At 45.4% G+C, this 13,474-nt stretch overlaps 1 protein-coding gene across 1 annotated transcript; it reads left to right on the top strand.

Annotated features, from left to right (window-relative positions):
- The first annotated feature begins 138 nt into the window (after positions 1–138).
- On the top strand, positions 139–8,271 carry klhl38a (kelch-like family member 38a). The gene is made up of 8 exons (XM_010873158.5): positions 139–410; positions 2,496–2,687; positions 3,093–3,297; positions 3,636–3,836; positions 3,916–4,422; positions 4,584–4,847; positions 5,019–5,124; positions 5,394–8,271. The coding sequence occupies exons 2-8, from the start codon at positions 2,497–2,499 to the stop codon at positions 5,681–5,683; spliced, it is 1,764 nt and encodes a 587-aa protein (XP_010871460.1). The 5' UTR covers positions 139–410; position 2,496; the 3' UTR covers positions 5,684–8,271.
- Positions 8,272–13,474: the final 5,203 nt, after the last annotated feature.

Raw genomic sequence — 13,474 nt, forward strand, 5'->3', positions numbered from 1 at the left:
GCCACGTTGCTGCCTGCCATAGTAAACACACCTCGAGGGCACACAGTGTGGGGGGTGGGGGGGTCAACACACTCAGGGGTGTGGGAAAAGACTGGAGCTCTCAGGGTCTGTCTGTCCGTCACATGAGAGGAGCAGGAGGACTGCGGACCGCAGAGATATTTTTAGCAGCTGGAATGTACACAGTGGCCCCATGTCAAGCCAGCAAACAGGCACAGCAAGTTAACGGGACACCTCACAGAACCTCGCTCATCACTACACACTCCGAAACCGACAGAAGTTAGCCGAAGAGACATTCAGGACTGCAAGGTGGACAATGAGTGGGCTTTTTTTGTGGCTGCGCTTTTTCTGATTGCCGAAGACACAGACTTTCTGCCGGGAGCTTTTGGATGTTAATCCTACAAAGAGGAGAGGTAAGTCAACGTAAGATCAGGCCATTGAGCTGACCGAATGTTCAAGGATGACTTTAATCAAGTAATGGTGTAGGAGGAGCTCATGCCAGGCTTTGTGTAGTAATAGACCTGTCTTGTACAGTAGCTATATAGGCCTGTAATAATAATTTTGGTTGATTAGCCTCTCATGCTCTGGTGCACATGCTTTACGCTCCTCCTCACGCTGGCTGGTCATCATCTGTTGGTCTTATTTGTCAATATCTCATGTCAGAGGTGTTAGGGGATAGCGTGAACCCTGTTTCTGAGATATTTGGGGTCAGAAGTATTGAAGTATTACTGAAGTATTATGGGTCAAGTTTAGGGTCAGTTCTGTGTCTGATGTATTATCGGTCAAGTTTAGGGTCAACCCTGTGTCTGAAGTATTATGGGACAAGTTTAGGGTAAGTCCACTGTCTGAAGTATTAGGGGTCAGGATTAGGGTCAGTCTGGTGTCTGAATTATTAGGTTGTTAAGTTTAGGGTCAGTCCTGTGTCTGTGCCATCATGCAGACCATCTATAATCAGAATGTATTTCTAATACCTACATATATTAGTCATTCCACAGATGCTCTCATCCAGGGGGAATGACAGGAGCAGCGAAGCTCAACTGTCTGGCTAAAGGACAAAATAACAGATTTTCCCCATTGCCATCTCCAGGATTCAATCTAGCAACCTCATTGGTAACAGGTCAAATGCTCCAGCCAATCGGTTTCCCGCCATGCTCACATTATCATCAACACAGTGGCCAATGGGTTTGGAGCAGTCCAACACCAATCAGTTACAACATCAATTATAAAAGGTCCTGACTTGAATCACTATGTTGTTGTGGATCTAGATCTCTACAGAAGACTTCATTAACACTTTACAAATGCAACAGTCGGTGCCATAAAAGTGGTTGGTACTATCTATTGCTTATTACCAACCATATCAACATCCCTGAGTACCTATATACAGAGCAGTGTTGTGTTGCACTCCCACTAAGGTTTCACAAAGTCTGGGGAATACCATCAGCACTGACACTCGTCACTCCTCACGAGCTGTTAATAATAAACAACAATAATGATTAACTTTTCCAAACATAGCAGGCAGGGTAGCCCAGGGATCTGGGACTAAACATTATTTGAGTGGCTGTCTCTGGGGAGATTAGCGGACTTGTTGATAATAGCCCTATGAAATGCCCTGTCTACATACCACGGACACAGGGAGGCTGTCAAGGACAAATGCCAGCCAGAGAAGAGAAAGGGGAACCGGTGAGAAAACATATAGAAAAAGAGAGAGCTATAGAGAAAACAGAGAAACAGTGATAAACCCAGAGAGAGAAACAGAGAGACTCAGAGAGAGAAACAGAGAGACTCAGAGAAACAGAGAGACTCAGAGAGAGAAACAGAGAGAGAAACAGTGATAAACCCAGAGAGAGACTCAGAGAGAGAAACAGTGATAAACCCAGAGAGAGATAAAGAGAAACAGCGAGACTCAGAGAGAGAACAATGTGTGAGAGAATAACAGCGGGGAGATGTGACATAACCACGCTGACAAAGTTAGCTAGAGGGGCGAAGATGTGGCGATATGGGCAATATGACGAGGACGAGATGATTTAGGACATGGATGGAAATAGAAAGAAGTGTGCAAATCACACAGTGTGCAAGTCAGTGTTTCATCACATAGATGGTGACCAAGACACAGTTCCAGCCTCACAGGGAGGAAGCAGCATCGGAGTTGGGAGTTAATCAGGGGAGGGGTTAAGGGTTAATCAGGGGGAGGGGTTAGGGTTTAATCAAGGGAAGGTTAGGGGGTTGATCAGGGGGAGGATTAGTGGTAAATCAGGGGAGGGGTTAATGGTTAGGGGTTTATAAGACAGAGGCGTTATTCAGAATTTGGGGTGGGGGTTATTCACAGGGAGGGGTAAGGCGTTAATTGGGGAGAGATAGTACGGTAACAAATAATTTTTCATTTAGTCAACATTTTAACAGACATATTGAAGTAGAATTGAACCAGAATTGATCTCTAGTAGAATGCTCATGTAACCACCAAAAAATGACTATATTCTCTTGTTCCCCTCTCTCTTCAGAATGACTCTCCATCCCTTGTCAAAGACTCTGGAGGTGTTCCCATTTAAAGACCCAGAGCTGTCTTCCCACATGCTGTCCCAGCTAAACAGTCTGAGAAATGATGGAATTTTGACTGACGTCCTTCTCTGCGCAGACAACACAGAGATCCCCTGCCACCGAAATGTCCTGGTGTCTTCCAGCCCGTACTTCAGGTCAGCTACAATACAATACAACAGAGAATTATAGAATACTCTACAATACACTAGAATACAATACATTACAATATACTACTCTAGAACACACTAGAATGCCATTGAATGCACTACAATGAATTAGAATACACTACACTATACACCAGAACACACTAGACCACAATAAAATACACTAAAATACACCAGAATACACTAGAATAAAATACATTTGATTACACTGCAATGCAATACACTAAAATACAATCCATCAGATTCATTACATTAGAAAACAATATCCTAATACAATACAATGTACTACAAAGAAATACACCCAAAAACACTAAACTACACAAAAATGCAAAAGTGAGTTTAAAAAAAATACAAATAATAATAAACCAATATTACTACTGTCATGGGTTTCTGCAGGGCTATGTTCTGCAGTAACTTTGTGGAGAGCACTCAGGGCCGGGTGAACCTGAAGGGCGTCTCTGCCAACGTGCTCCGGGGCATCGTGGACTATGTCTACACTGGAGCCATCACCATCAACATGGACATGGTTCTCCCTCTCATGCAGGCTGCCTCTATGCTGCACTATGGACGGCTGTTCCAGGCATGCTCCACCTTCCTGCAGGTAATTATGGACGGCTCTTCCAGGCATGCTCTACCTTCTTGCAGGGAATTATGGACGGCTCTTCCAGGCATGCAACACCTTCCTGCAGGTAACTATGGATGGCTCTACCAGGCATGCTCCACCTTCCTGCAGGTAACTATGGACGGCTGGTCCAGGCATGCTCCACTTTCCTGCAGGTAATTATGTACGGTTGTTCCAGGGCATGCTCCATCTTTCTGCAGGTAACTATGGATGACATTCAGTTTGCTGCAGGTCTCAGTGAGAATTCCCTGAGTCAATAAAAACATTGTATATAATGTGACATCACACTACTAGGTTAAATTGTAATTCATTTTCAGGCGCAGCTAAGTCCAGACAATTGTCTGAGTATGATCAGGCTGTCAGAGATCCTCCACTGTGACAGCCTGAAGGAGAAGGCCAAGGAGATGGCCGTTCGCAGCTTCTCGGATGTGGCGGCCTCCGAGGAGTTCTGCGAGCTCTCCTTACCTGAGCTCATGTGTTACCTGGAGGATGACAGACTGTGCGCCGAGGAGGAGCAGGTGAGTTATCGGGGAGAGGAGACGGAGGGGGGAGGAGAGCTGAGGAGATACGTTACAAACTAAAGGTCTCCTTGTCCAGGTTTTTGAGACCCTCCTGGCGTGGATCCATCACGACCCATTCTCCCGTCGCGGCGCCATCCACGACCTCTTCAAGAAGGTGCGCCTGCGATACATCCACCCCACCTACATTTTCCAGTTCATCGCCAATGACCCGCTGGTCCAGTCCTCCAGCCTCTGCTCCGAGATCATCGACTCTGTCCGCCGCCTCATGCTTTCCGTCAGTGCTAAGTGTGGCAGTGAGCTGAAGCCTCTGTGGACCACGCCGCGCCGCTACACCTGCCGGGAGTCCCTCGTGGTGGTCGGCGGGCGCAAGAACAACGAGCAGACGTCCCGCGAGGCACTGCTGTATGACGAGCGGACTCAGCGCTGGCAGTGGCTGGCCAAGCTGCCCCTGCGACTCTACAAGGCAGCCTACGTCTGCATCCACAGCATCCTGTATGTCGTGGGGGGACTCAGCCTCAACGTAGCGTCGGGGGAAGGCGCCGTCTCTGCCACTGTCTACACCCTCTCCCTAAAGACCAACCAGGTGCCCGGCCGTGTTCCGGAGCTCTGACGTTTTTAGAAAATACTGATCCTCTTTGTAAATCTTACCTTCTCAGTATTCTGTATTTGTAAAAAAAAAAAAAATCCTTTGCCGTTTTTGATGTTGTGTCACTCCGCCTAACTGGAGCCGTTCTCTCTGATCAGTGGAGGACCGCCAAGCCCATGCTGGAGCCCCGCTACGCCCATCAGAGTGTCTCCTACCTGCACTTCATCTTTGTCCTCGGGGGCATTGGAGTGGACAAGCAGATCTCCACCTCGGTGGAGAGGTACAACAGCATGTTCAACCGTTGGGAGGCCATGTCGCCTCTCCCCACCGCTGTGCTGCACCCCGCCGTCGCCGCCAACGACCAGAGGGTCTATGTGTTTGGAGGGGAGGACTCCATGCAGAATCCCGTCAGGGAGATACAGGTGACTATTGATCTGACAATCAGTCATCTGTATTGGTGTTGGACACCTGGTACAGAACAGCAGGAAGAACAGGAGTCTCAGAGGTGGTAATGATATCTCTATCTGGTGTAACAGGTGATGCTGTCTCTATGGGGTACCAGGTGCAACTCTGTCTCTGACCTTTGTTATCAGGTGTATCATATCTCCAGGAACCTGTGGTCGCGGCTAGAGACTCGGACGGTGAAGAACGTCTGTGCACCTGCGGCCGTCATCGATGACAAGATCTACATTATTGGAGGTGGGCTGACCCCGTTAACTGGCTCAGTACTGCTTTCCCAGTCTACACATGTCACACCTTTCCTTGTCACCTCAAATCTATTAATTTCCTTTTAATTTTACTTTGTTTGAAGTTGTGAACACAAAATAATCAGTGTGTCCCTCACATTACCATATTCCCTACTAGCTTGGGTTAACAGTAGTATGCATTGTAGGAAACACCATCCCTCACTGTAACGTGGTCTGGTACTAGCATTAATATCTCCGTATTGGAAACGTCTTCCTTTCCAGGATACACCAGGCGGATGATTGCCTATGACACCAAGGCCAACCGGTTTGTGAAGTGCGAGAACCTCAGGGAGCGCCGGATGCACCACAGTGCCACCGTCATCAACAACAAGCTGTACGTGACCGGCGGACGTTTCCTGAACGGCCACGACATCATTGAGGACTCTGACTGCTTCGAGTGCTACGACCCAAAGTCGGACGCATGGAGCTCCAGGGGCTCCCTGCCCTATAAGCTGTTCGACCATGGCTCCCTCCCGCTGATCTGCCTGTCCAACAGACCCAACACCCCCTGAGGGGTACGCAACATCCTGTCACCCCGGCACCCCCTGAGAGGTACGCAACATCCTCTCTTTTCCGGCACCCCCTGAGGGGTACGCAACATCCTCTCATCCCGGCACCCCCTGAGGGGTACGCAACATCCTCTCATCCCGGCACCCCCTGAGGGGTACGCAACATCCTCTCATCCCGGCACCCCCTGAGGGGTACGCAACATCCTCTCATCCCGGCACCCCCTGAGGGGTACGCAACATCCTGTCACCCCGGCACCCCCTGAGGGGTACGCAACATCCTCTCATCCCGGCACCCCCTGAGGGGTACGCAACATCCTCTCATCCCGGCACCCCCTGAGGGGTACGCAACATCCTCTCATCCCGGCACCCCCTGAGGGGTACGCAACATCCTGTCACCCCGGCACCCCCTGAGGGGTACGCAACATCCTCTCAGCCTCATCTGGTCTTCTGGAGTCAATGGAAATGATCGCTACAACTCCCTGTCTGACCTCCATTACAGAAGCCTTCTCTACCCCCTTTTTCCTCTTCCTCATTCTTATTCACTTCCTCCTTCTCCTCCTCCTCTGCCTCCTCTTCCTCCCCCTACTTTACTGACAGGCTCCTAGTCTAGCAAGTTGTACTCCTAGCCTGAATGTCTCATCTGGTTCCCCAGTCTTGTGTTGCACTCCTCCAAGGAACTGGATTCTGACCTGTTTTATATATATATCCAAAGAGTCAACAAATGAATGTGACAGGTGAATTTAATCGTTAAAGAGAGTATACAATTACTTACAATATCAAAGATAGAAACCATCTGGAGATTAATGTTTGCAGGAGCTAGGATGCATGCAGAGAAACTTGAGAGAAAGCCAGAAGAGTGTGTTTCTAAAACGATATCTCTGTTGATTTGGCCAACATGTTGATTTGGTGGAAGTTTTACCACCCCTTAGTCCACTGCCTCATCAGTGGACACATTCCAATCTATACCTTCCTGGGTTGAGTCAGTTTAAAGCATTTACCAAATCTGAACAACTAATGCATTACATTTGGACTAGAACACAGACACAGAGAACTGTGTGTAAATAGAACAACAGCAACAAAGTGTTCAATCCCATCATATAAGGCTCACTATCCCATAGAATACACATCGAAATGGATATAATACAAAATGAAGGCTCATGGAATGAGTAAATAAACATAGAACTGACATTTTCAGTTCCTTCAGTATGCACCTTAAATCTCAGAAACAGAGCTCTGATAGTGTTAGAGTTCCATTTGAGATGTAGACCAACACCCCACCACCTAACAAGTCCCCAAAACAATCCCTGACAAGGGGACATCTACGGTTTTATTTATGACAACAGCCTTGGTGTCCATGGAAGTCAGATTTCAACACCACATACCATTCCCTGGAATAGATAATGAATGTCGGCTCTTTGCCCTCTGACCTTCTGAGACTGCAGGTGGATTCTGTTGGTTTCTGTAAGCTTTGGAAACTGTGACCCATGTCAAAGGCTCCTCTGCTGAGGGCAGCTCCTGCCAGGGTCCACCCAAAGACCTGGTGAGCATGTAAATAAATTAGAATGAATGTAAATAGAGACTTTGTAGAACACATTCCACCTGGATGAGCGCCCGCTCCAATCAGTATTTACTCACAGTGGATCATTCAAGGCCAGTATAACTGCACGGCTTGGCAGAAAGCCCAACTGAAAGGATGCAGATCGAATCCTGAGCAGGCAAGCTGAACAGCCCCTCGTCCTAACCCAGTGCTAGACAGCTAAACCCAATGCTCCCGAATGTCACTCTGGACGGGAGTGTTTGGCTAAATGATTAAAATGTAATGTACATACTGCATTTACGTATTCTACTGTATAATAATATGCACCCCAACAGAACATCGCCAAAAAGGCAGAAGTCTGCCTTTTATTTTTGCCGTGGAGGAAACACGTCACTCAGAAATCCTGAATTACCCTCCACTCACTGCTGGCCACACCATCGACTTCCTGGCTGGTATGAGGTGCAGCTGGCTCAGACGTTGTCAGCGGACTGGTCCAACGTTCCTGCATGGCAGCGGTTCCAAGATCCACTCCCCCGGCAAGACGTTGCGGCAGAAGCCGACGTAATTGATGCAAATGATCTGGTTCTGGTTCTGTCGTGTTGACTGTGAAGGATGAGGATGGTCCGGTTCACTGCTGCTGCCTGCGGTCGCGTCCAGACATCGATGCCCTTGGAGACCAGGCACGGCTCCTGTCTGATGGTGATGCAACAGTACACTACTCCGCCAGTGGCATTTCGAATCGGGGGACAACATTATAGTCTACGTCTTTGCAGAGCTTCTCACTTTATTAGACTTTATTCTCTCCAGGGATTTTTATGATTTTTTTGGACAGGAGAGGGTTTTTGCTTCAAGAGCAGTAGGTTGCATGCTGAAGGCAACAGCTTAAACTGTGGAACCACCCCCCCACCCCCCCACCCCCCCTCGGGCCACAGAGCCATGTACAAGAACTGAAACCAAAATAACTTCAAGTGCTAAGGAGTAGAGCCAATCATATTTTGACTCTGTAACATATGATAGTAAAATAAAATGGTCCTTTGTAACCAATATGATTTGATATGATACTATAACTTGTATTAAATGGTACTATAACCTATATAATATGGCATTATAACCTATATAATATGGTAATATAACCTATATAATGACACTATAATGGTTATAATAAGGCATGGTAGTATAACCTACAGGATATGACATGGTTGTGTAACATGTATAACCATATCATACATATTACATAGGTTTATTTCAGATGTCACGTTAACGAGGCCTAGAACACCAGCTAATGTATTATGAGAGGACTGAGCTAGACAGACAGGCAGACATTAGGACGGAGCTGTACATATCTGTACTGTGAAGGAGGGGAACCAGGTTCTCACCAGGCCACTGAAGTCCCGGATCCTTTGATGTCTGTAGAGCTGGAGGAAGTGATGCGATGGAATCTCTACCAGCATTGTTTCCGCCCATCTGATCCACAGACATCAAAGTGGCTCGGCTCTGGAGGCCTGGTGGCCCAGATGAAGGTGAGCTGCACCTTGGCACTTCGTATGTGTCACACGTGACCCCTTCGCTATTGACCTTCTGACCTCCCATGCCATGTCCAATCTATAGGATGATCCTGGCATTCCACAGGGCTTTGGTTGCCGTGGTCCCCTTGGGACGGAGTTCTGTTTGTGTTTCAGATGGTCAGCAGGAAGTGCATCACTTGGGGAATAGGGCGCTAGTTGGGGAGCACAACAGCATAAGAGCCGTGTTCAGCCAAGTCGGGCTGTGTACCCCACACACTGACCTGACCGGCTATAGCCTGGGTTCTCCGTGACATGTTTACCTATAGGCTGGCCTCAGATCTGTCTGTACTGTCTTTCCATCCCCTTTACACAAACCAGATGTGAAACGAGACAAGCTCCCTGTGGTGTAAAGGTACAGTATTTCAGTTCCACTGATTTGTACAGTAATTTTGCTAGCTGTCACTAATCCCGTTTTATCTTACTTTGTTAGCCAGCACAGCAGAGACCTCCTGTGACAAGGGCTATCAGACTTTCACCGGAGCATTGTTAAATGTTTCTCTATTGGCGTGTTTTTCTACATGTTTCTTTATCGATCACTGACGTGTTCACAGCTCCTGGCCCCAGACGGCACTGACCAGTAAGTTCCCATTAGAGTGAAACCCCTGAAATTGAGGATGAGCTAAAAATACCAGGTGGAACCAAATGTAATGTGAGTGTTTATGATAGAGGAATCCTCTGCACAGTGTGTCCATAGTAATGTGTAGAAGTCCAGCTACCTGTCCACAGCGAGCCTCAAGGGTCGCCATAGTGAATATGGTTTAACCCTGCTTCACAATGGGATTAGGCCAGGCAAACTACAGAAACATAATAGAAGGTATAATTATGTGATTCATATTAAACTGGATGAGATACTAGGGTATAAATGGCACCCTTTTCTTATTATTGTGCACTATTTTGACACAGAACTAGTTTGAAGGTTCTGCTAGTGGCAGATAACATACAGGAACCCAAAGCAGGCAGTACCTACCATCATCTTCATGTATATCATCTTTGGTGAGGGGGAGTAGGAGTACATTTTATATTTTGGGGGTATCTAACATTGACAGGGTCATGTACCCCTGCTCCTATGGCCTTGGATGAGGTCAGCTGGCTAGCTAGCCATTGATAAGATCAATGAAATAGACTGACCAAGAAAAATATGATAATGTTCTTCCCTTTTCTAATAAAATTGCTATTTGTATTGATAATATAACACTAACAATTGATTTCCAGACAAACTTCTTCAAGTGAATACCGGGCTGGAACTCAGACAACTTTGTTAAATTTCAGTGGCCAAGCCAGTCACAAAAATCACACATTCCGGAGTTAGCACACCCCTGACCAAAGATGCAAGCTCTTCACTGCCCCTACGTGGACAAAAAGGTGAAGTCCTGAAAAAAGAACCATTCCAGAGCAGTTTGCCTACATAGAAGAATAAACACAGAATTGTACACCAGCACACCAATTCCAATAAATCAAAAGGTCGCTAGCGGCAGTACAGGCAACCGCAGAATTAGAGGACCCTTTCTGGATATTAAGAAACTAAAAGTGATATATTAATCTTCGAGGGGCATTATGCATAATGTTTGCTTTACAATATGACAAAACGTACAAAATATATTTGCATTAATAGAAGATAGTGTTTCACAACACTGATATACATTATTTAACGGGTATACAAAAGCAAGTCATAAAATGCAGAATTTCGATTGATCTGCATCACAATGCACCAATGCACATCGCATTCTGCCGCAAATTGACAAACTTTACCCTCCCTCTTCCGGATATTGGTAATACATTTAAGCGAATCAGGTTGAAGCAGTCTAGCTCCTCGTCTGAACGTTTCAAAATAAAAGTTGCTTTTACTGAAGAGGCAGTGCCACATTGAGCACACTTTAGCCGCCTCTTTTAGATTTACATCCTTACATAAAAAGTTAAAAGGATTGTTGGAGCAAAATCTTGTGATAAGTCTCTCCTTTATGATTATAACTTGTCAAAGTTTCTCTTGTGAGCATTTTGCATTTATTTAAGTAAGCAAAGAGCAGAAGTTTTTCTCGGGGCTTAAATTAAACCTTGAAATAATAAAGGCTATAAAGCATTATAAATGTTTTGTCAAGAAATCATGTATCCAACTTAATCTACATACTTTCAAGGATATAATAATATTTTTTTCTCTCTCTGAACTGTCGAAAATGCATAGATCTGAATTATGGAACTTATTCGTTTGATCCAGTTCACTGTTACCACGTATGAAAACATAATTCAGTAATAATGAGAATAATCTTAGCTGTCCGAGAAACAGTATAAGGCATCTCTTCCTTATGTTTAAGCTGTTGACGTTTTAAGTTGCTTTGTTGAGAGAAACCTTTTCCACAGTAAGTACAGGAGTATGGCTTCACTCCTGTATGTACATATTGGCGTCTTGTTAGTGTAGTCTTTTGGAGCAAAACTCTTTCCACAGTCAGGGCAGGGGTATGGCTTCTCTCCAGTGTGTACACGCTGATGAAGTGTTTGCTCAGTTGATGTTGTAAAGCATTTTCCACAGAAAGAGCATAAATATGACTTGTCTCTATGTGCTTGTGACATTTTAATGTATCCAATTGGAGAAACTCACTTCACACTCAGAGCAGTAGTAGGGCTTCTCTGCTGTTTGCACTTTCTGGTGAAGAGTTAATGTAATGAATCTACTGAAGCATTTTCCACAATCAGAGTGGCCATGGTTTTTCTCCAGTGTGTACAGGTTGGTGTATTTTTGAGCTGCCCTTTTTAGAGAAACTGTTCCCATAGTCAGAGCAGGAGTATGGCTTCTCTCCTCTGTGTATAAGTTGGTGTGATTTAAATCTGTTCTGTTGTGAAGAACCTGCTCCATAGTCAGAACAGGAGTACGGCTTTTCTCTTGTGTGCACTCCCTGATGAATGGTTAATGCATGTGATCTAAAGAAGCATTTCCCACAGTCAGGGCAAATGTGTGGCTTCACTCCTGCGTGTATACGTTGGTGTATTTTTAAACCACACTCTTTAGAAACAGTCAGAGCAGGAATAGTGATTCCCCCTTTGTAGGTGTTTGTTCAGGTTTGTTTCAAACTGGAAAGTCTCCTCACAAAGAGGGCAGTGGTGAGACTCTTTTCTGTGACCTTTCTGCTGTCGCTCAATGGATGTGGAGAATGTCTTAACATGTTCTCCAAGTCATTTGGTTTGATATACCTACAAATTCAAGTTAGGCTGAACAGCACAAATGGGGAATACAACTATTCTAAAAGGAAGTAAAAGTAAAATGCAGAAAGGGAAAAGGTGAGTGGGAATTAGCAATACTATTCTCCATTAACTAATGAGTTTGTAAGTGTTTGCATCTACAAACTCATTACACAGAACCTCAAAACATTGTCCGTGTGTTGTCCTCATTTCTTTAGACTCTGAGCTCAATTAACATATTGGAAACAATGGTGGTGGTTAGGTTTTCTCAGTGGCAGAAATGAAACAGCCTACTGTTTCTAGCCCCTCTAGATAGAACCAGTTGTTTCTAGCCCCTCTAGATACAAACCGTTATTTTTAGAACCACTAGATAAAACCGGTTGTTTCTAGCTCCTCTAGATAGAACCTGTTGTTTTATGCCTCTCTGGATAGGACCGGTTGTTTTTAGCCCCTCTGGACAGGACCTGTTGTTTTTAGCCCCTCGGGACAGAATCTTTTGTTACCGTGTTTACCAGATTTACCAATCTTCTCCACCTCATCTTCTTTAATGTTGACATTCAGCTCCATCGTTTGATGGCAGTCTTGTCTTCCACCGTCACTGATGCCATCTCTGGATCCTGCAGTATAAACTGGGCTCCACTGTCACAACCAGGACCCAGAAGTGTGCGGTTCTACAAGATGTTCATCAGTGAGGCTGCATCTGCGCTTGGACTTGTTGAATTGTAGCATCGGGTGACAGTTTTTGTATTTCGCTGCATGCTTGCTCTGGAAGTGCATCTGCAAATTGTACTCTTTAAAAACTGTGACGTTATAAGCAAGTTGCTTTACCTGCGACATCTGCAAATAAATATTTTCCTGTCAATAGTTTTTTAAATACCCTGCTTTCGTTATCAACATTTCTTAGGCTCATTTCCAGAGATCGCTAGCCATCAATTGCAAATAGTACGTACAAATGATAATTTCCGCGCGTGGATTGTGGTGCTGGTCCCTACGTATCATAGCAACGCAAGTTTTGGATGTATCGCGGGACAGATCCGGCCAGGAGGCCTTATCTTGCCCAGGTCGGCTCTATTTCATTAATATATTGAGTAGACACCATAAGAATATATCAGTGTAATATCAAACTAAACGAATTAGTGGTTTGGCTGAATTAAAAGTGCTTACCAAATATTATTCCGTGTGAGCGTTCATTGTTTTACAACACCAAGAGTGCGTTATGCGGTCACCCAGAAAAGGCGTTGAAATGGGTTTCTCCCAAATGAAACACAGATTTCCATGAACGCGTTCCTTGAGTGGTTAACGCTATCCGTACGTTGCGTGCCTTCAGCCAATCAGATTGCAGTACTGTTAGGACGGAGCGGGAGGATTTCAAAATACAAGTCTTGTTTCTGAAAACGCAATAATAATCAATTAGACGTATGTTGACCCGAACACGTATGTTGGTCATGACACGTATGTTGACCAGAACATTTTTATAGAGCAATATTTAATATTTGAAAAACATTAAGTGAAATGACAGAG

This window comes from Esox lucius, chromosome 10 (genome assembly GCF_011004845.1).
Source record: "Esox lucius isolate fEsoLuc1 chromosome 10, fEsoLuc1.pri, whole genome shotgun sequence".
Lineage (NCBI taxonomy): Eukaryota > Metazoa > Chordata > Actinopteri > Esociformes > Esocidae > Esox > Esox lucius.

What these genes read in the sequence shown, in the direction of transcription:
- klhl38a (XM_010873158.5), top strand. Translation starts at nt 2,497, where the DNA reads ATGACTCTCCATCCCTTGTCAAAGACTCTGGAGGTGTTCCCATTTAAA. An exon ending in TCTTCCAGCCCGTACTTCAG is followed by an intron (nt 2,688 to 3,092) that starts GTCAGCTACAAT and finishes GGGTTTCTGCAG; the next exon opens with GGCTATGTTCTGCAGTAACT. An exon ending in CAAGATCTACATTATTGGAG is followed by an intron (nt 5,125 to 5,393) that starts GTGGGCTGACCC and finishes CTTCCTTTCCAG; the next exon opens with GATACACCAGGCGGATGATT.